This window comes from Cornus florida, unplaced genomic scaffold (genome assembly GCF_030987335.1).
Source record: "Cornus florida cultivar Cherokee Brave unplaced genomic scaffold, ASM3098733v1 CherokeeBrave_3.0.0_Hap2_Chr02, whole genome shotgun sequence".
NCBI lineage: Eukaryota > Viridiplantae > Streptophyta > Magnoliopsida > Cornales > Cornaceae > Cornus > Cornus florida.
In genome coordinates, this window is record NW_026775572.1 from 23,550,985 (window position 1) to 23,575,658 (window position 24,674).

Consider the following 24,674-nt stretch of genomic DNA (forward strand, 5'->3'; position numbering starts at 1 on the left):
TGCTTATAAAACAGTTAAAACATGAATAACAGTTTAAAATCATGCTAAGAAACGAAGTTGCTTTATGGAAACAGTAAGCAAGCTCAAGGTATAATTCGACCTTCCACACACAGACTTATTATTTAACCAAGTTTTGTTTCCTATTTCAACATATTAATATCAACATGCTTCCCAAGAGTTTGTTTACAAGTCTGAAATAGACACAAATCTCATTCACAACTACTGGAACCATTTAGAAACAACTCCAACAGTCCAATCCAAACCCAGAACACGAAAACTGAAGAGAAAAGGGTTGGAGCCGCCTCCACCTTATGTGGAGTCGGCTCTACCCCTTGTAGAGCCAGCTCTACAAGCCCTAAAGCCGGCTCTACCTTTTAGTGAGTCGGCTTTCCTCTTTTGAGAGCCGTATCCCCTAACCTGTTCGTCTTCTTCACCTTCGGCGAAGTCCAGAGTCTCTGTACAGTTTTTAAAACTATTTCCAGGGTTCAATTGATGTCCTAGATTTATTTAAAAGCATGCATTCAATCCTAAATACACAAAGGTTAAGCAATATTACAACCAGTGCAAACAGATTCTTAAACAAGAATAACTTCGTACACAAAAACAGATTTATGCAACGATTTAAAAATTGATTCAAACATGCTTACCAGATCAATATTAACTTTAATTTAATCTATTTTAATGCTTGATTAATCCCCGGGGTCTAAATAGGCATGCACAGAACACGAATTAAAGGAAATGAATAGAATAGTGACTTGCCTTGAGTTTCAGTTTTAAAACTCTAAACCACTGTCTCTGAAGCTTCTGTCCACGTTCGAGACTCCTGTTCTAAATCTCAAGTGCTCTTGGTTCAATCCAGAAGCACTCCGTCCAGTGTATCCTTGAACCTCTCCGTCAACCTTACCAGTTTTCACTCTTTGTATCTCTCTGTCTCACGGTATACGTATCAGTGAATAGGGTTTTTCTATGTAACCCTAAACCAACGCATAATACTGTATTTATAGGCTTTAGCACAACCCTAATTCTAATACAAAACCAACCCTAAGTCGGCTACATCCGTGTAAATAAAACCCTAATATAAATACATATGTGACTCCATACAGTTACGTTAAAACAATTTAAATATAATTAACTTAATTCAATTAAAACAACTAAATTACATCAGTTAAATAATTATCTAATAATTAATTCAATATAATTTATGTAAATATAAACAATTTCAAATAATGCAAATATAAGCAAACCGCCAGTTAAAAAAAAAAAAAAAATAACAACAATTAAATAAATAAACAAATAAACAATTAAACAAAAATAAATGCAATGTAAACAATATAATAAATAGCAGGACTATCCTTTTTAAATTAGGGGTATTACAATTTTCATTATTTATATATTTTAATTGTATGATTATGAGCTAATTGACTTAGGATTTCTAAGCAACTGGAGTTTTAATAAGTAAAATTGTGTTTTGATAAAATTGACTCTTGCCTTTGAATTAATTTTACTTTAATCAAATTCAAACTATTCTTATTGTTTAAGATTGGCAGCTAGGGCTTCTCATAACAATCAGAACAGTGATCATGCAATAGTGTTTAAATTGTGTTGCTAATAAATGTTTTGATAATTTATGCCTAGGGAATACGAGTTGTACTACACCGTAGATTAGATTAGTTACGTAGACAATTCGTGTCAACCGAAGATAGATTATTACTTAACGTAAATTCATGATTTATCTTCTTAAAATCAAATTAAATTTGATGTGAATTAATTTAAATCTCAATTATGTATAAATATTGAAATCTCCAAGGTTGAAACAATTAACTATATTATGATGTTCGTAATGAAGTTAAGTCCTAAGTGTTTCTTCCCTTGATCTCAATATTTGTTCTAATTGCTTATTTTTACTTTTTATGTTATTTATACATAATCAAAACAACAAATCTTCTCTTTAAATTAAATTAGTAATTAATTTTACACTTGACAATCCAACACAATCCTTAAGGTTCGACACCTTCAACGTAGCATTATCCTGCAAGGATTCATTCTATTGCGAGTGATTTTTAACAATGATATAACACACATCAGTCCGCTAACCCAAAAATTGAAGCAATTAGATAGTGTTTCACACCCATCCATTTATACCCATTTCATCTCCCATTCGAATATGATGTACGACACCTCTAACGGTAACCTACTATAATGAAATTATAAAGGTCAATATCATCCAAATTGTTCTTTCTTGGAGACTACGTGGTTGCGGGTTACAAATGAAAACCTTTAAAGCTTTTTTTTTCTTCTTCTTCTTTTTTATTTTTTGTAATTGGCAAGAAATGCATACACCCACTTTGCTCATTTGGAAACTCAAACCCTCACCATTCACTTTGTGAGGTAGAAAAGATACCACTAGGTTGGTGTAGATATTTACAAGTGAGATTGAATGTTTTTCTAACCATTCTTCAGCTTTCAATAGATAATGAAAGTATGTGTGAACCAAAAACAAATATGTATTCATAAATAGTAAATATGTCATTTCTCGACAAAATTATTAATCTTATCAATTATTGTACTATTTCTATAAATCAAATAATATTAAATTTTCATTCAAGTAAATGCATATTTTATGACTAAAATTAATTTTCTGTTTAGTTTGTGTAAATTTTTAATTGACTTTAATTTAAGTTTTAGCCAAATGTTCATGCTAGCCTCAGTTATACCACTGGGTTGGTGTAGATATTTACAAGTGAGATTGTATGTTTTTATAACCATTCTCCAGCTTTTAATGGATAATGAAAGTACATGTGAATACTTACCTAACTAAAAATAAATATGTATTCTCAAATAGTAAATATGTCATTTCTCTACAAATTTATTAATCTTATCAATTATTTTACTTTTTCTATAAATCAAAGGCAGATGTCTCAATAACCCAGTGGGTTAGTGCCTCCGGTTGATTTTGGAGTGCCAGACTTCGACTCTCTGTATCTACTAATCTAACTTCTAACACTTTTTGACTTGTAAAAAATAATAATAATAAAAATAAAAAATAAAAATAAATCAAAGAATATTAAATTTTCATTAAAGCAAATGTATATTTTATGACTAAAAATAATTTTCTATTTGGTTTGTGTAAATTTTTAATTGACTTTAATTTAAGTGTTAGCCAAATGTTCATGTTAACCTCGTTTAATTTATGATTTGTTTTTTCTCACATGTGTTAAATTATTCGATTTGTGAAATTTAAATTCTAAATTTTGTTCTTGTTTATTTATTTAATTTTAATTTTAATATATATATATATATTTTTTATCTATTTCTCTCTAATCTCATCACAATTTAAGAGATGTTAATTAATGATAGTGATTTCTACCATTAGTTGTACTCCACAAATTTGATTAATTATCACGTGAGAAGTTAATGATCAATATACTACAATAGCTCACACACGCCTTCTATTTAGTTATTTAAAAATTTCTATGTACTCCCTTGGTCTCAAAATTCTTGTTATTTTTTTAGAAAATTTTAAAATAAGTTAATTTTTGTTAGATACGTTACAAATATAACTGTATTATAAAAAGTGATATTTCTAACCAAATGTATTACAAAATATGACAACTTTACACTAATATTTACATATTTAACAGACACTTATATAATTTCAGTCCAAATTACCCCTCACCAATAGTTTTATTTCTCTTTTTCTAAAAAATCTCCTGAATCACCAAACTTATGAACCAAATGTTGGCAACACCATCCATCTACCACACACCATTTTTTCCTGTGACCCATCACCGCCAACCACACACCATTTTTTTCGGTGACCCATCACCGTCGACCACCACTAACCACTATTTTTCTCTCTCTCTTTACATTGTAATACCCCTCGCCATCACCAATACCCACCACTACCTTTGATCAAAGCATTTCTTAGCCGAAGCGAAATTAATTTGTCAGGGCTACCGAGAGAAACCTGAAACAAAATTGGAATAAATTGTTTTGATGTTATGTAGGGAAATATAGAGAGAAAGTGGGACGATAGGATGGGATAAGGAAGGGGAGAAATAGGGGTAAAATCGGTTGTTTACCCTATATATACGTTCATACCTAATTTTGCCGGTGAATGTAATAAATCATCACCAAATAGGCGGCGTCAATTGAAATTCACTAAAAAAAAAAAAAAAAAATCCAACCAAATTGTTGCCGATGTCCGAAAAGGCAATTCAAAAAATAAAAACAAAATCAACAAATCCTCCATAGTAGAAGAGGCTCACATCGGTGACAATACAACCCATTCGCTACCATTCGTGGCCTTCTTTGTGACAAAAGGAGACCATTTATTCCTCAATCTACCATTTTTTTCGGCAACCGCATCTTCTCCGGCGGTCTTCGTCAACCCATTCTTCAGATTTGTAACACAACAAATTAATATATATATATATATATATATATATATATAAAAATAATCAACAAAACTTCCATAAGAACCATAACTCAAACCACCAAATAGATGATAATTTTCAATCCCAAAAAGATGGGAGGACTTCCATACATTCTTCTTCGTTTGGAAATTTAACGTGGCATGTCTATATATAGGGTTAAAATCATAAAATAAAATAAAAATCCTCTTCTTGGTCAAAACTTCATCTAACTCCTTATAAAATTAAATAACCCCCTGAACATTAAAAAACTATTATGGTGCCCCCATTTTTGTGGCAGAGCTGTTAAGTGAGGGTTAAATGACTAAATTGACCTCTATATTATATTATTATTTTAATGTGTGTATTCAAAATGACGATTATGCCCTTATACATAGGACTATATATATGCACACACGTATAAATACATCTTCTTCTTCGACCTTTCATTTATTTTACTTATCCTTATCCTCCCTTTTTAGTTTTATCTCTTTATTCATCTGTTTTCGATTTTCTTAGTATCTAATATTCCTCTTTATTTCATCTTTATTTTAAACATAATTAGTTCTGGTGGAATTATTGCTTACCGCTAGACTTTTGAATCATTGTTTGCTATCGTTCTTATATGCGTTCGCTTTCATTTCATATTAGTTGTTATATTTCCCCTAGTTAGCAGATAATCTTCCTTTTTATGATTATCTTCCTCTGCTTCTTAGTTCGAGTTTGTTCCTATCTTCCTTTAGTTGTAGGCATAAGATCTCTCGTTTTGGGTTCTGTAAGTGGGTTAAATAGGGGAATAAAGTCGTGAAGGGTAAAAGGGGTTGGCTTCCTTAAAGTCTATAGCTTTCCTTGGTGACGATATTCTCTTTGAACTTCTGGCTTGAGCATCACCGCCAAGGACATCCTGGTTGTGCCGCCGATAAGTTTATCCCTATTACCACCAAACATCACCACCGTTCCTCGTTGCTCATTGTGCTCACCGTCACCAAGCACCTCCATTACAGCCGTGTCCTTATTCGGTTCATCCTTGCCCGCTGGTGGGTTCTTCATTGCTCACAGCCGTTCCAACTTATCGCCGCCGTGCAGCGCTGCTGATCCATCGCCGAGGTCGCCATCTTTCAAGCTCATATCGTCCCCGGTGGGTTATTCCCTCTTCTCCGTCATTCTGAGCTCTCTAACGTCATCCCCATACATGCCACCGCCGCATATTTAATAAAGTAACCCATATCACTGCCGCTTCATAATTTGCAAATGGGTCTGTAAAATGAACCATATTTTTAATTAAATTAATGGATGATCCCAGCCCAGAATAACACCATTTTACTGTAATGACCCTATCATTTTCCTTCCTTTCCTTTTTTTAAAAATTTACGGTTAAATTTTTTCCGTTGAATTTTCTTTTCTGAGTTTTGTTACTCATCACTTAGTATCGTCTCAAGTGCTCAGATATGGTTTCTGAGACTCTTTCCTTTAGATTGACAACTTCCTTTAAGGACCGAGTCATTTCCACATTTTCATTTTTTGGACACTATACATTTTTTGTCATTTTCCCGTTTGTTTTTCATGTTCGGAGTTGAGTTTTGACTTTATGAGTTTTTATTCCAGTTGATTTCCTCGAAACGCATAACTTTACTTTTAGAAAAAAGCTCACCGGTTGTTTCTTTCTCCCGCAGGAGCGTGGATGAAAGGATTCTTCAGAAATAGTGATGTTTCTTGAGGTGTTTTTCATAAATATCTTTTGAAGATATTTTGATTAGGGGTTTTTAAGAAAATATCTTTTGAAAGATATTTTCATTATGGGCAGTTTTGCAGTTATCTTTCTTTTAGGGGCCATTGTGCAATTAACGAAAGTTATTTTCAAAATACCTCATTTTGAGATTGAATCATCGTACGGGATTCATTTTCACATTTCATCAAGTCGTGTACTCTTAGAATTTCCTTCCAGTTGTTTTCCCCAGTTTTAAGGTTTTCGACCCCAGTTGCCGCTGAACTTGTTCGGGGCATATCTCTCTGCACGAGACTCAGCTTTTGACTCCGTTTCTTCCGTTATTCATTTTTTGCATTTCGATTCTTCTTCGTTTATGGTGTTTTACCGTTTGAGCGCACTTGCGCAAATTCCACTTTTCCGAACACGGTGGGACCCGTTCGGGGTACTTTTTGGGATTTTCTTTAAATAAGGGGTTTGGAAAATTAAAACATTTCATTTTTCCTTTATTCTACACTGCTGAAGATCAGATTTACAGCTCTTCCATGGCTGTCACCCTTCTATTCCCAAATTAACCTTCTTCCCTTTTGTAAAATGCCGTAGTGCCTTAGTGTTTATCGTAGGACTTGGCGAGGCGGTCATTTCCCCTTTATTAGAAGCCGGTTTCGACCATTTTTGAGTTTGGGTTTCGAGTTCGGTGGTACCTCAAAGGTGATTATTGTTTTCCTCGTAGTCCTTGACAAAACCTAGATGTATCGTCGAATTCGAAGCGGTTTTCTTTCGGTGGGGATTTATGATTTCATCACAAAATGAGATAGGGGATGTCTTAGACTTATATAATTGTTGTATTCATTATTTTATAAGCTTATACAACTTGTATGCATGTCTAGGTATTTTATTTAGAATTTAATTTAATTATTTTCTTTATATAAGATTTAATTTTCATTATTGTATATAGCTTGGAATTAAATTGTGGCATGTTATTAAATTAGGTCTTGATATGTTTATTAACACATATTAAATTGGAAGTATTTGAATAAGTATTGAAACTTTTATTTAATCTTCCACTTGTATAAAAATTTAATTCACATGGTTGTAACTAGCATGGAATCAACTTGTAATGTAATATTAAATTAGGCCTTGATATGTTCCTTAACATATGTGAATTTGAGAATATTCGGAGTTGTTTAAAAATCTAGAGAAAATCATTTAATTAGGTTAATTAATTTTATTTTAAGTGATCTACTCACTAAATTGGATTTTTAACTTGATATTGTTGATGAGCTTGACATGTTTTATCATATGCATTAAATTGAAAATATTTGAATGGGTTTTGAGACTTTTATTTAATTATTTTCTTTGTATGAAATTTAATTCACATGGTTGTACCTAGTATGGAATGAACTTGCAATGTGATATTAAATTAGACCTTAATATGTTCATTAACATATATGAAAATGAGAATATTTGAATGGGTGTGGAGAACTTTATTTAATTATTTTATTGTATGAAGTTTAATTTACCTAGTTGTAATTTAGATAAAAATAACTTGTAATGTGATATTATATTAAGTCTTGTCATGACTTTTGACTTATATTAATTTTAGAATATTTGGAGTTACATTGTAATCTTGATAATTTAATTATTTAATTTAATTAAATTCCATTATATGATTCCATTGAGGTAGTTAGTTATTGAAGTTGTTTCATGCTTAGCTTGTAAATTTGTAACTTGTTGTATGATTACATTATAGTATTCAATGAGTAAAAGTTATAGTTTAACTTGCTTATATACACATTATATATTTGATATGTCGTATGCCATTGTAGCTTGAAGACATATGATAAATATTGTGTGTTTTACTTGACTTGTTTGTGCATGGCAATTGACTAATATATTATGTATGTGTATTATACCTTGACGCACAACTTGTTGATTTTAAGAAAGCTTACAAGGATATTGTAATATGTTACGGTTAGGAATGACTCTAGTACGGGGGATGAGAGCTCCCCTTACAATATATAGTGCCCAGGGTGGTTCCATAAGAGTTAGTAACCCTAAAACACCAATATACGGTTTGATTTTGAGTTTAGTACGCACTAGGTAGTACCTTGCGAGCTAATAATCCGAGATCAGCTTGTTTAGTCATTGAGACTGTATAACCTTGTATTTCCGCCACTATTTGATTTCGCATTCAATTCCAAGTTGTTTAATATGGATTATTTATAACTTGTGATGTGGTGTTTGACATTTCAATTAGGTGTAGTACACATGTACTTAGTATACTTGTATGCCTTAATTTTTAATAATAGCACTAAATTGTCATAACTTGTTGTTTCCGTAGTTTAGATTTCAAATTGTTAACTTTGATAATCTATGCCTTGATGCGTTGTATTAGAAGTCCTAATGTTAGTTAAAATTGTATTGAAATTGTTATTTGTGTTTTAATTGTTCAATATAGCCTAGGATGATCCCCTAGACTCATTTGGAACAAAAACGTTAGCTGACATGAACCGTTTCGGTTGTTTTCGCATTTTAGGTTACAAGTTGATAACTTTGAATACCTATGTCTTGTTGCATTACACTATATGTTTCTATGTTGTTAAATTGCATTAATGATGTGGTTTATGCTAGAAATGCTCTAAGGTAGCTTAGGATGCTTCCTGAGTCTCACCTTGACATAGACGCTAGGTGGCATGACCGTATGAATTGATTTACATCAACTTAATAAGTTTGTAAAACGTTAGGTCTATGCATGCTCATCTCCTACGAGTAGCTTTATGTTACTCACCCACGTAGTGGGGACATTTTTCAGGTACAAGAATCAAGATTCGAGATTCATATTATGTTTGGATGTTTTATAGACTTGAAATATTTAATTCATGCAAATGTTAGCATGAAATGTTATTTTTAATTCAAAATGTCAAAACTTGTATATTTGGTTCTAAGTATGTAAAGAACACTTAAGTGCGCCATTTGGGATGTATTTGACATGTATGTTATAAGGCCAATGGCCAAGGACTTTTATTTTGTATTCTAAATACTTTTATTTCTAAGTGATTTTATTGAAAAATAGAAAAAGGGCATGTATTAACTTTACTACATTTGCATGGGTGGTGGGAAGTGGGCTTTAGCACTTCCATAAGGTCTCTTCATTTATGTATGAAGTGTGGACAAGGGCCAAATGGTCCTTTGAAACCATTTGATAATTTTTAGTTTCAAGTTCTCTTTTTAAAACCAATACAGACAAAATTTGAGGTTTAATAAGTGATATTTTGTATTTAGCAACCATTGACGCCGTAGGCCATTGGAACGCGTGTAAATATGTATATTGTGCTTGCGTAAATGCTCACCTTTCACAAAATATCACATTTGTATGAAATGGATGCTTGTTGGTATCAAGTTTTCCATTTAAAGTATTTTCTTTACATTTTGAGGTTCGAATAGATCGTATTTTGCATCGGGCACTTTTGAGAGCCACGGACCATTCCCGCGTGCTTAAAATCACTAAATACGTTTGCGTGTATAATTTTTTAGCACATAACAACATTTAGGGTCGAATGAACACTTGGTGCAAAGTTGTTCTTTTTTTTTTTTAATTTTTTTTATCGTTTTTGACATATCTGATTTAGGGACATTTTGGAAATTTACTTTAAAAAATAAATTCCAATCTTGATATGGTCATATAGAAAACGTGATTTTAAAGGGGGTTTCTTCACAATATTTTACTATAAAATGCCGTCTCAGTCTTGAAAATCCCGCGTTAAATCTGATTTCCTGTGCGCACATGTTTTTTTTGAAAAAGTCTGGTATAAGGGCATTTTGGGAATTTCACGTCAAAAGTAAAATTTTCTTTTGACATAGTCAACTTGGAAAATTTATTTTAAGGGGGGTTTTTTCTTCATATTTTTCCAGAAAATGTCGTTTAGTGCCTCAAAATGGCACACTAATTTTAACATTTTGCCCAAGTTACCATTAATTTATGTCAAAACACTATTCACAGTCGTGACGACGTCAAAACTTTGTTCTGACTTTTTTCTTCCATTCGGACTCCAAATCAAGTGATTCTTAAGTCTAATTTGATTAATTTTTCGCTGTCTTTCCATCAGTGTACTTAGTAGTACCCAAATCTTGCTAAAAATTACTATTTTGCCCTTGGGGCTAAACTTTTTCGTTTTTAAAACGCCACTTCCGCTTATTTTCCTTTTGTTTCCGTGGCTTCATAGGAAATCACGTTTGTGTCTTGGGGATGATATACATTTCTAAAGACGTTGCTTCCATGTAAAAAGACCATTTTGCCCTTAAGGGCTTATTTGGTTTTTTTCTGATTTTTTTTTCTCCCGCGTTAGTTCTCATTGAGTTCCGTGGTCTTATGGATGGTCACCTTGTCATCCTAGGGATGTTGTATATCCCTAGACCTTATTTATGTTTTACTTTCCGCATTTCAGATCCATTATCAGGTCAAACTACGGTTCATTATAGGACGCACTGACTTGAAAAACTAGGGTCGTCATATGTACAAACTCATTTCTTCAATTAAATATATTCAACCCTCGCAATGAGAATGATTTAGGGCTTCTATGTTTGCTCTGCTACAATGGAATATGTTTGCACACGGTCTGGTTCAATACGGTTCCTATAAAATTGGAACCGGAACCAGAACTGTCGTGATATGGAACCGAACTGAACTGTGAAAGATCGATTTGGTTCGGTTTTAACTATGATTCTATTCTCATTTGATAATAGTAAAGAATAATTGAATATGTTGTGGAAAAAATTTCACTAGCAATATACCAAACTAAATATACGTGTTTCATTCAATATTAAATCTTAAAACAAATTATCTAATAAAGATCCTCCATCTTTGACGTCTTTCACTATTAAGCAAATAAATCTTTATATACTAGTTGAAAGAAAGATAGAGTAAAGATCCTCCATCGTTGGATGGTTGAGGGAGAGAGATTGTGTAATAACCCAAACTCGGAGGATCCGGATCACTGACTGGGTCCTAACCCGATCCGGGAATGCCAAATGGTAAAATGGTCATTTTGACCAATATTGTACTATAAAAGTCAAAATAAGGCCATAATGTCTACATCTAATTGTTTCGGTTTGTATGTAACTCGGAGAATCAACTTCATCTACTATTCGGTCCACTTAGGTAACAAAGGTAAGTTAGTCTTTTTGGACATGAAATGCACTGGTGTGGATGGAAAATTTCCCACCAATCACAACACACCATGTATCAACAAGTGGTCAGTCCAATACTCACCAAAATCATTACGAAGCCCATTGCTAACTAGAAGCCCAATAAGAAAGGTCCATAAATATGTCAAGTCGGCCCAATTAACGAAGGATGCTCCACCTGACATAAAACGAACCAGGGAAAGCCTAAAGGCAGTTAATCTAAAATCCCATAACGCCCACCATAAGATAGAGACCACAAATCAGGGGCAATAAATGCCCACGTTCAAAAAACCGCCAGTAACGACTCCATGTAATTCTCTGTACAAGCTTATAAATAAAGCATGAATGAAAAGAGAAAAATATCGGTTTCTAATCACACAGCACTCTCTTGTCAATTTTGTCCATTGTCTCTATCTTATTGTTCTCAATTTCTTTGATTTATTTCTTTAAGTGTTCGAGTGTGGAAAACTACACCTACAATTGGGAAATTTACAATTGTCTTCTAGTCCCTATCTAGCCACTTAGATTCAAATATAAATGAAGGAAAATAATCTGGTTTAAGGTTGTCCATTTTAGGGTTTAAAAGGGATGAAAATGACTTTTGGGACTGTCCTACTCGTATCCGAACGCGGCCATAGTGGTTTAAACCTCCTAAATACCTTGTGGGACTTATACGATAAAGCTCGGAGTTGTCAGAAAAAGTATAAAAAAAAAAACAAAAAAAAAACAATGCCTCACCTCTAATACCAAGCACTCAAACCATGTCCTCTGAGCTTTCAGAGGACACCTTAACATCCTTTGCGCTTGCGCTGAGCATGCCATGAACGCAGCCCATGTCAGCCGAGCGCTCGCGCCCCTACTACTAGCGCTCGGGCCTGCCCTGAAAATGGGTACTTTGCCCTTTTTGTGCCCTATTTTTGCTCTCTAACACCATTTTTGGCCATTTTGACCTTAATTTCCCTGTCCCAACTCACAAGCATGAAGAAAATGTGAAAATAGAAATAATACATCAATTTATGACTTTGAATCATAACATTTAGTAGAAAATCATTTACATGCTCCAAGTTTCATTAAAATGATACAAAAGAGTACAAGTTATACATATAGACCTTTACAGTCACAACTACATCGCTTTACAAGAGAAGTACATCAATTACATATTGGTTATAAAACTATCGAGGAATGTTCCCGTCAACCTAACTATACTTGTGAGGGTGCATCATCAACTGCATCATCGTCATAACCTGAAAATTGTTAATGGAATGGGTGAGCACGGAGGCTCAGTAGAAGATGCCTAAGGCGCCAACTTTGGACTTCTTTGAGGCACACATCACACATTGGGGATAAAAAAAAAACCGGGATCATACTTTAGGATTCTATCACCTTTACATCACAATGTCAATCCTATCAATGATATTTATACAACATATCATAAAGGTGTATGTAAATACAATGCAATGCACAACTGTCCCCAAACTTGGTCTCTACCGACCCTAACTCACACCAAAAATCACTAACCGAATTTACTGAGGAGAGATTGATTAACTGTCCCTGTTTCCAAATCCGGCAACCATTTGGGCCGTAGTAATCAACTTTTCACGTCCTAAACTGGCACACACTCCCCCTCTAGGTCAAATTAGCATCCGACTCATGAAATCCAATTTATTTTATAAAAACATCATTTCTTTCCCTTTCTCATTCCCTTTTTCCCCACCATGTCATGCACATGCATCAATCTCATTAACATGATTTAAATTTCATCAAAATGTCAGCAATGGCACACACACACGTGACATTCTTTACACTCTAATCGAGACATTACATCTTTCTAGTATTTTGCTACAAGCATGGTGTTTATATAAACCAAAGCAATATAATCATGATAGTACGTGAAGTCATCATAGAATAACACATTTCCCTCGCATAAACATGCTTTGAACATATAAGTGAATAAGTTTTCTCTAGAGTAATATCATACATGCTATGAGCATCAAAAGAAACACAACTACACATCATTTAATAGCATACCTTCTTCACGCTAATACACGGTCAAATGAAATTCACATTTAGAAAGAAATTTCAAATGAATCAATAATAGATACTCAATAAAAGGCAATACACAGGACATTAGAAATCTCTACCTCAAGTGCTAGCCAAACAAGGCCTAAGCCACACCAATTTTGAAAATCCCCAAATGGTAGCAAGATTGGTGACAAAAGATTGCTCTTGATGAGTACTCCGACTTCTCCTTCTTGCTCTTGATGAGTACTCCAACTTCTTCTTCTTGGTGACAAAGGCCTAAAAAATGGGATTAAAGTGTATATACATATGTTTGTAGAGAGATTGAGAAAACTATATAGAGTGAAGAACTTGATGATTGTAGAGAGAGGAATTTTTTGGTCAAGGATAACATCTTCTAAACAAAAACTATGTTTGTGGTTCTCATTTACCCATGTGCTCCAATGGTGGACCCTACCTCAAATGCCAAGTTACCAAGATGCCCATTAATTATCATTCTATCTACAAATATGCCCCAAAAATATCTCCCTAACTATATATATGTATATTTATATGTGTGAGTGAAATGTCTACAATGCCTTTCAATGAAAATGGCAAAACCGAGAGGGGTTACCGAGCTCGAAAATCGTTTCGACTTCCGAAAAATTCTAAAATAAATTACATCACCTTTAATTGACTTAGAATAATAAAAAAATACATTTCTAAAACTCTCAGCTCGAGAAATGACCTAAACGACTCTCAAGGCCCGCATGGCAAATTGACGAGGCACATAAAATAAATAAAATAAAAATTCGGGACATTACAAATTGACTGGGTTGCTGAAGGAAGGGAGATAGAGAGAAATACGAACATCAGCAAACGGCGATGGCTCTGGTTGGTGGTGAACTATAATGACTATTAGGGAGGCTGTGAGTTTAAGTTGGGAGTGAGAGGCTAGAAGCGATGGACGATGAGAGAGAGAATATTAGGGTTCGCAAGAGACCTCTAAATTTTTGCTTTTATTTTTTTGTTTTCCAGAAGAGACATCTGAAATTGAAGTTCCCAATTTCGTTTAGACTTTGGGGCTATTAACTTTCTCAGAGCACGTGGTTGAGAGAGAGAGAGTCTTTAATAGGAGTAATATAATATATATATATATATATATATATATATATATATATATATATATATAATTTGTCACACGGTTTTATGTTATACAATTATATTATTGATAGGAGTAATATAATATATAAATATAATTTGTTAATAGAACCAGTTTGTTTCGGTCCAATTTTGAAGGACTTGGAATCGGAACCAAAATGTAATGCAACGGTTCCACAAATTTGGAACCGGAATCGAAACCGCAGCACCGATTTGGTTCGGTTCCAAACGATTCTTCCGCTGGAAGAATCAAATGAAAAATTGGGTTTGCAAATTGCAAATGAGGCACATGATAATTGTATGAGGTTTAAAAGGGCAGTTTGGTCAATACATAATTATGAGGGCAAATTGGTTAATAAATAATTAAATGGTTGCACATGATTCTTACGTGCTTTTCTTTCGTCAGTTTCAGATTGAAACTAATGAAATTGGGGTGATGTGATAAATTTTTGAAAAGTTAAGGGGGGAATATGATAGTTTCTTTAGATATGGGTCGGGATTAGATGATAGCTTTGACAAACAAGATAAGGGTTTTATGATTTTAACCCGCATATATATATGTGTGTGTGTGTATGTGTGGAAATAGTGGGGGATGATAGTGTCGAGAATGGGTGGTGGTGATGAAGGTGGGTGGTTGGAATGGTAGAGGTACGCGATTGAGGTGGTTGACCAGGGTGGTGGGTGGATTGATGTGTGTATATATAATTGTATAAAAAGAGAGGGTACAGAGAGTAAAAGAGAGAAAATTGGTGGATGGAAAATTTAAAAGTAGCGAGAATAATTTGGACAAAAATAATGTAAGTATTTGGTAATTATTTTAGTTTATTAGATTTTTCACCTTATATTATTTTAATACGTACAATTGTATTTGTAAAACTACACAAACAAGTTGTCGCATTTTAAATTTTTACTCTTTTTTTTTTTTTTTGGGATGTCACAAAATACATATTTTATTCCAAAAAAGAATGTACATTATTTACTATTTTTTTTATAATATTTCCAAACTACCCTTTTAGCATTGACTTGATTAATTAAGTGCACTACCAACTGTACCAAGTACTTATTTCTCTTTTAGTAAGGATAAATTTAAAAATTAATTCTTTTCAATACACTAAAAATGTATTAAAAACCCAACGCCGTAACTCACAAGGCCCAACAATTTTGGGACTGTGGGAGTATATATTTAGTTAAAATATATACTTATCCGGTAAAAATTAACTCAAATTTGCCGGTATTATCAGAGTAGATTGACAAATAAGAGTAAATTTTGAAAAGTGTGAGTATAATTTATTTAATACATTTTTATCTCCACTTCCTCAAATATATACATAAATAATTAATAATAATAAGAGTAATTATATAAAAAATAAAATAAAAAATTGTACAAAAAAGGCATCTCTATAGTTTAGTGTGTATATAAATTTGAAATATTTGAAATTATGTACAAGTTGCCCATTGACTGTAGTTAACTTTGACCAATTTTTTATTTATTAAAATACCATTAGACAGATAATATTCAATGTTTTTCATTCAGTTTTAAAATTAACAAAATATTCTTATTTACTAAATTTAAAAATGACAATTTTTTTAATTATTTTTTTTAAAGCTTTAACCTAACCTAAAAATACTGTAATGTTCAATTGCTCCTGCGAGCAAGAAGTTATATACTCACTATTAATTGTAGCCTTAGAATTTAATCATACGATAATTAGTTTATTGACTTTTATTATCTTTATTTGAAGAAACTTACATTTTCTTTTCATACCATTAAATATCGTTAAAGAAAAATGATAAAATTAGACAATTTATTAAAGGAAACAAAAATAAAATAATTTGGCTACTTTTTGCTAAATTCGCAACCAGCCACTAGGACGAAATAAAATTAATCTAAAATTAAAAGTCATCATTTTTAGTTTTTTTCTACACTTTATCAATTCTTTTGATAAATTATGAAAAAATTTAGGATTTGCAATGATATTATACATATTTTGGCATGCTTTTACGGATCTAACACTTTGAACATTTAGTTTATGAAAAAATATAAAAAATAAAAAAACACTGAGAACATTTAAATGGATATATAATAATATATTAAGAGTTGTTTCGCATGATCTTTCTAAAAAAATTTTGAAGCCAATTGTAATATCTTAATTCTAAATTAGTTGCTGAATAAATTCAAAATATTTTACTGAGTTGTGTATAAAACATGGATCAATCTTGAAATTTGAGTTTTGATTATAATTAATATTTCTTAAGTAATCTTTATTTAATGGCCATTTTATTTATCCCTTTTGATTAATTTATTTATTTATTTTTGTTGCTGATTGCAAATATGTTGAATAAAGAATCGGTAGTGATGTTATTTTATTTTTGTTTTCCTTAATAAATTGTTTAATTCTATCATTTTTCTTTAACGATATTTAATGTTATAGAAATAAAATATAAGTTTCTTAAAATAAAAAAAAAAAATAAAAGTTAATTAAGTAATTGTTATAGAATTAAATTCCAAAGTTACAATTAAACATGAGTGTATAATTTCTTGCTCCAGGCAGCAATTATACCTAAAAATAATAATAGATTGTGATGAGAAGTCAGAACCATCGTAATTGATGTTTATTGTTTTGAAGTTTAATGGCATCTTCGTAGTTTCTACCCGTCCAAATGAAACAAATAGATGGAGTCAACAGAAACCCGTGATGTAGTATCAAAAGTGTAGAGCAGAAAAGGGAGATCAGATCAAAACAATTCACCAAAACCAAAAAGGTTTCATTCAAAATCATCAAACAGAGTGAAACAAGAAAGGAATCTTCGATTTTATTTGTTTATTTTTAATCTAATTCCAGAGGACAAGATAGAGAATCAATCAAGATTTGAAGGAGTAAACTAATATATACACATATATATATATAAAGAGAGAGAAAGAGAGGAAATTTGGTATTTGGTTGATGGTCTTTATGGGTGCGGCGGGTTCGAGGCTGGAGAAAGCTCTGGGCGATCAGTTTCCAGAAGGCGAGCGATACTTTGGACTCGAGAACTTCGGCAACACTTGCTACTGCAACAGTGTCTTGCAGGTTCTTCTTCCTCTCTTTGTTTTGATTTTGATTTCCCTTTTAGTTTTGGAGCTATTTTTTCATGTGGTTATCAATTCATGGTAGATGTTTGATTTTTTTAATTTTATTTTTCTTACTGGGTTTCGTAGCAAATTAAATATCAATAGTAGGTTCCTTTAGTTTTTGATGATCAGAACTCTACATGATTGATAGTGCTCTGTTGATTAATTTCCATTTCTGTATCCGTGTCAAACTTGTAACGGTAATTGATATATATATATACACACACACACTCACACTAGTCAATATGTATGTATATATATATATATATATAAAGGGCTAGCCCAGCTCACAAGCTACTGTCATTGTCAGGTCTCGGGAAGATTTGATGTACACAGCCTTACCGAGGCTGTTTACTGTTTCAAATTAGGGACTCTAGGTCACAATAGAGCAACCTCACTATTGTGCCAAGCCCCGCCCCACCCTCATCCGCATATCATATATGTGTTCTATGTAATTTACACAATTCGAAAGCCTGCGTGAACCTTTGCATTCAATGGGTATTGAGTTGGCTATCACACTCACTAACCAATGGTATTTTATCAATCTGCCAGTTTCTGGTTTTGGTGGTTGGGACTAATTAGCTACCTAGCTGAAAATAGCATCCATTGGGCACGAGTCTATGATCTCCTCTCAGCTAAACTTGTTTCTTTTTTATCTTTTGATTTTAATGATAGTTTCCAATTGATTCTGTAGTATGAATTGAAATCTACTATGTTTGGTTTTGACCAAGTCTATTAGGTCTGTCACTTCCACTTTGGTTTTATGTTTTCTTTTTTCCAGCAATATTGAGAGTTGGTGGTTTGACACCTCTGTTGCATTTACAAGATCTGTATTTTTTCAAACTGCAAATGCTACATTTTTGTTAATCTAGGCGATAATTTCACCTGGGCAAAGATGTTTGACACCTTGAAGTTGACAATCACGAGTTATTGATTTAATAAGTATTTATAGTGGGACAATCAATGCGTAGCACATGCTGATTAAATATCTTTGTGATGGGTGGGCAGTCTCAATCATTTCTTAAATTCTGACCTGCTGAATTTCTTTGTTTGAACAACTAGTATGACATGATTATGAAAAAAAATACACAATTAAGTTATTTACAAGAGATTTGTACAAGAGTATTTTCATTAGTTGTCGCAGGACTCCCAGGACTGATGTTTCTTTCCTACAATCTTCAATGAAGGATATATTAGCGAACAAGGAAGAGGTTGTTGAATCCTGAAACAAACTCCTCCAAGCCTTGTGTGAGGGAGACTTTAGGGATAGTAGTAGCTGCCTTTTGCTGTGAGGAGGAGGAACCCTCTCCACCTCCATCACTGCTTCTTCCCCACACAAACGCTAGCTTACTATCAAAAACCCCTAATCACCCTTCTGAAAGATGTCCCACAATGACTAATGAAAAAGATGTCCAATACCAGCCCACCCTTTTTGGGAACCTAAGCCGCAATTATTGCCAATGATCTAGTGAAATCACAGTAAAGTCTGGCATGAGGGATCTTTTCTACATCAATGAGCCAAAGTTTTACCCTCTAACCAACTTTCCCACAAACTTGATTTTTCACCCTACTACTTTCAACCAATAAAAGAGATAATGCATAAGGTTATCATCCTTAGTGGGAAACTCACTTATGTTTTGCAAACATTAGGCAAATGATGTGTTTAATATGAATGATGGATGGATCAAAAGTTTGTGTGCCAATCAAAGAACATTGTGATGTGGGTTGGCTTGCTAGTTTTTATGAAGCAAACCATCTATACTATTAATATATTGCTACCATTCACATATATGGAGGCCTTATGGGAGGTTTGAGGGATGAAGTTAAAAGTTACTATAACCATATATGAGATGGTAGAAGTAGCACTAATTGGAGATTAAATGAGAGAAAATTGATATAGATGGCGTGGCCATATGCGGTGATGCCCAGTAATTGCGCCGTGAGAAAGAGTGGCACTGTCATTGAGAGTAATGTTTAGGGAAGGGGAAGAACAAAACTAGCATGATTGAGATAGCTAGGAAAAATATGATAGTATACAGTTTAACTGAGGTTAGAACCTTGAATAAAGCAGAATGACGAAACAAGTTCCTGCAACTGACCCCAGGTTCCTTACCTTCAATACTTGTTATTTAATGGTGGCATGGAAGACAAATGAACCACTTGTGGACCTAGACATTAGTGCCCTATTTGAAACATGTGGAACCAAGTTTTATCAAGACATTACAAAATTTCATTGTTACATTATCCTGTTAAGGTGCAGTCTTAAATTTTCAGTAAGATAGCTTTGTTGTTGTGCATTTCTGTATTTGCTAGTTGACTACTTGGGTAGCATTTTTTATTTGGTTTGGGAGCAAATCTGAAAGTAATTGTTACTGTTGTAAGAAAGAAAAAATACTTCAAAATACTAACCACACAAAATTAAGGTTTTGTTGCAAGCAGGATTTTCCTGTCAGTGTGCTGCCTACTGTTCATTTTCAATTTTGGTTATTTTTTGCAGGCTCTTTATTTCTGTGTTCCATTTCGTGAAGATTTACTGGAGTACTACGGGAAAAATAAAAATCCAGGGGATGCAGAAGAAAATCTTCTTACGTGTTTGGCAGAATTATTTACGCAGGTAGTAAAATTAGAGGTTCTTTCTCTTCATGGCGGAGGTGCATCCCTGATAGGTTTCTACATGTATCTTCTAATATGTTCTCACAAATGCCTTCACCAAATGGACAACCCTATTTAACCCAAGAGGATAAAGGAAGATTTCGGCCATAACAACACCTACCAATATTTCCTCCCACCTTCTTTTCAACTCACCTCTCTCTTTTAAATACAAACTTGCACGTTTTCCCTTTTGGCTTATAATATGAGGTTCAACCTCTCTATGAATCTGTGGGAAAACTGAAGTGCTCTAAAGATAATGGAGGAATGACATTATTTTTCTTACTTTTGATCATGACAATTAGTTTGACATTATGTGGGCATGGACTTATAGGTTGCTCTTTGTGCAGATAAGTTCACAGAAAAAGAAAACAGGTGTAATTGCTCCAAAACGCTTTGTACATAGACTGAAGAAACAAAATGAGCTTTTCCGCGGTTATATGCATCAGGTATGATTTCAGCATTGATATTTTTTTCTGTTTGTATCGAGACAAGAAAAAGCTTCCTTGAAAATAATGAAACTTGGCCAACAAAACAACAAATCTTATCCTATGACACGTGGCTTCCCTTTAATTTTGCAATTCTGCGTGGGATATAGAGAGAGACATGCTGTAAATGAAAGAGAAATAACAAGAAACACCAATATTATCAAGGGGAACGACGATGAAATGATTTTTAGAGATACAGTAGTATCTGAGAGACTTTGTATACTGATATTTCATAACAGAACTTCAATAAGCTCTGTCTACAATCATTTTAAGCACCATGTAGTTTTAATAGCTTCTTAAAGAATAGAATCTATGTAGCATCTACAATCTTAGAACATGGAAAAGGCACAACAGACAGCAAATTCTGTTCTTTTTTACTGAACTGGTTTTGATTATTGGAATTCCTGGGATTTCAAGACCGTGATCTGCCATTCCTTCATCTGAATCCTTCATGCTTGCCTGGTTCTGATCTTGTTTGCTAAATTAAAAACTAAGTAGGTGAGTGAGGATCGAAGTTCTTGGTAATTAGCAAGGGGAAAGGAAGATATCCCTCAGTCACAGCCACGTACTATTCCAAAAAGTGCCATCTTTGATCAATGGCCCATCACAATAAAAGATGGAGTCCAATCCCCTTTCTGTTTTAGGAAGCCCCAAAGCAAATCCATGCTCACATTAACTTAGCCCCTGCAGTAGGTAGACGCATGTACATCCTGTATCAATTGATTCCTTTTTCCAAATTGACATGTTGTAGACCTTCTCACTAATTTGTCCTCATCATTGTAGATCTTCGACCAATAATACAATCTGCCATCACAACTACCATCAGGTTTTCAAATTATTTGCTTACTAAGAGAACTTGCCTGAAATGCTCAACTTGTTTTCCCTAAACACATGAGCAGTGGGTAAAGCTTCTTCCCTGTCTCGCGATGTTCGCTATGTTTGTATGCATAACTTGCTTCAACAAATGGAATCTTTCGTAAAACTCCACATATTCTACACGTAAATGATAATTGCACCAACGGATGGATTCGTGTTCAGTAACACAATTCTAATGTCCTATAGGCTTATGAATAGGTTTACTTTCTTATTCTTGACTAATTTTTCTAGGTTGTTTACGCGGGTAATTTTTTGATTAGTTACCAATCAATAAAGCAACCATTCACAATTGTGAATGCAAGAACAAAAATAAAAGCAAGTAGAGGGACAAAAAGCACCAGATTTTTTACATGTACAAACCCAAGGGGAAAAAACCAGGGGACCTACATAGTCCAGAGCAAAACAATCCACGATCTGAAGAAAAACGTACACCTTAACTTTGACTTAGCCTAATTCTACAAATATCCTTCACCAAGACATGAAGAATAAGTGTCATAGACTTATGCCTAGTTACACCACTTGAAACCACAGTTATGACGAGCCTTGTAATAACCCACTATGATTTACTTCCACTATGTTTGCTACTCCAGGCACGGACTATCAACACAGTTGTTTTACGCAAAGTGATCCGTCTTTCTCTAAGCAATTCAAATTGTTCTCCATCTTCAAAGAAACGGTTTTGATTGGTGAATTTTCGATTGAGTTCTGTTTAGTGAAGTTCTTTAGCTCACAATTCAATCACAAACAAGAATAGGGTGGTTCTAAGACAAACTCACACTGTGCTTTTGAAGAAAACATTGAAGATTATTGTGAAAAACTATTGTTTTGATAATCCCAATTAACTCTCTTTATTCTTTGGGTTTTCCAGTCTTTGTAGACAGATCTATATAGACCCTAGGTTGTAAAAAACAATTTAGAGCTTGAATTGAAATTAAAGTCCTAAACCAATTGGGAAACTGATTCAATGTACTGGTGCACTAAATTTTTGATGTACCACTGCATTGAGCTCACTTTCATCTTATGTACTGGTACATTGAAATATGTTTGATTAGTGCATAAGAATACCTCCTCAAGAGGAAACATAAACTTTGGATTTCTTACGTTTCCTTATCTTGTGGTTCCATCATTTACATGGCTTTCTGCTATGTGCATTTATCTAGTGAGTAATGTCTGTTATAATCCTCAGTCCCCTTTATCTATTTTCTCAGAGACCATTGATGTTCATGTGTTTTTGTGTAGGATGCCCATGAGTTTCTGAACTTCTTGTTAAATGAACTTGTTGACATACTGGAGAAAGAGTCCCGTGCAGCAACAAGTTCACCAGAAACTTCTTCACCTTCTGAAAAGATCACAAATGGGCCAAGGAATGATCAGGTCAATGGCGTTAAGAAAGAGCCATTAGTTACCTGGGTTCACAAAAATTTTCAGGTGAAATTACTGACATTTATGGCTTCTACTGTCTATCAAATGTATACTTCATGTGTACTACTCTGATTTGTGTTATTTGGATCCATCCTTGCATCTGGGCTGCTAATCGCTGAATGGGGTGATATTTGTCTTAGATTTCACTGTTTTGGACAGTGGATGTTACAATGTCCAATATTTGGGACAATATATGCTTGGAGTTTGTCAGTAGCTTTTTTGATGTGATAACTCTGTAGTGATTAAGTTTTTTAATGATGTTTGTTTGCTTATGTTTATGTGATTGCTATTGATACATATAAAAATGCAGGGTATACTTACGAATGAGACAAAATGCCTAAGGTGTGAGACAGTGACAGCAAGGGACGAGACCTTCTTAGATTTGAGCCTTGACATTGAACAGAACAGTTCAATTACAAGTTGCCTTAAAAATTTCAGTTCCACGGAAACTCTGAATGCTGAAGATAAATTCTTCTGCGACAAGTGCTGCAGGTTGATATCTTGGCATTGCCCTTTCAGTTCAATCAACAAGTCGCAAGATTAAATTTTGATTCTTGTGCTAATGCAGTTTGCAGGAAGCCCAGAAGAGGATGAAGATAAAAAAACCACCTCACATTCTGGTTATTCATCTGAAGCGATTCAAGTACATGGAACAACTCAGTCGGTACAAGAAATTGTCATACCGTGTTGTGTTCCCACTGGAGCTGAAACTGTGCAACACCGTGGAAGATACCGACTCCGAGTACTCCTTATTCGCCATTGTTATTCACGTTGGTACTGGACCAAACCATGGTCACTATGTTAGCCTCGTGAAAAGCCATAACCACTGGTTGTTCTTTGATGATGACAATGTAGAAATGATTGACGAGTCTGCAGTTCAAACTGTCTTCGGATCTGCTCAGGAGTATTCACGCAATACAGAACACGGGTACATCCTCTTTTATGAGAGCCTTGCTACCGGTGTCAATAGCTGATAAAATTAAGGCATTACATTTATGATGTTACTCTTTAACCTCTTAAGTGGTGGAGGAGGGCATTTTTTCTATCCTCTACTTGTTTTGTTTGTTATACGTTCTCTTGGATTAACATGTTGGACTATATCAGAAATCTTCTGATGGTTTTCGTGTATAGTGTGGATGTTGAAAGTACACTGACCTGTTGTTTGTTTTAACAATGCGTGTAATTATGACAAAACAGTCTCAGAAACTGTTTTTCAAACTTTCAAAAAGTTTAGTATATAATATAGAAATCAATATGATTGCGCCAACCTTAGCTCGTGTTATATTTATCTTTCTAGTCCCATTTTTATGTATTTGAATCAGGACTTGACATCAGGGAAAAAAAAAATAAATAAAAAAATAAAAAATAAAAAATCAGGATTTGACATCAGAGTTTGTCATATTTACTGGTGAAGAGGTGTGCCAGAGGCTTAGGGATGATAATTCTTGAAGGTGCCATTTCATGTTTTTTTTTTGTATTTTCTAAGAGTGAGAAATTGGAAAAATTATAATTATTGAACTTCGAGCTGTGGTTGAACTTGGTTCGAGCTTTATTCATCGAGTGGCTAACAAAATTCCTTGTATTAAAGTAGCAAATTCGAGCATGTCAATAATTTGTTCCGTTTGAGGGCAAAACTTTTGAAAAAAGAGATTTAAGGAAACAAG

The 24,674-nt window shown here is 33.7% G+C and overlaps 1 protein-coding gene across 1 annotated transcript; it reads left to right on the plus strand.

Annotated features, from left to right (window-relative positions):
- Positions 1 to 17,034: 17,034 nt before the first annotated feature.
- LOC132294281 (ubiquitin carboxyl-terminal hydrolase 4-like) lies at positions 17,035 to 24,184 on the plus strand. Its single transcript, XM_059792078.1, has 6 exons — positions 17,035 to 17,534; positions 20,073 to 20,189; positions 20,575 to 20,673; positions 22,828 to 23,016; positions 23,321 to 23,502; positions 23,579 to 24,184. The coding sequence occupies exons 1-6, from the start codon at positions 17,409 to 17,411 to the stop codon at positions 23,982 to 23,984; spliced, it is 1,119 nt and encodes a 372-aa protein (XP_059648061.1). The 5' UTR covers positions 17,035 to 17,408; the 3' UTR covers positions 23,985 to 24,184.
- Positions 24,185 to 24,674: the final 490 nt, after the last annotated feature.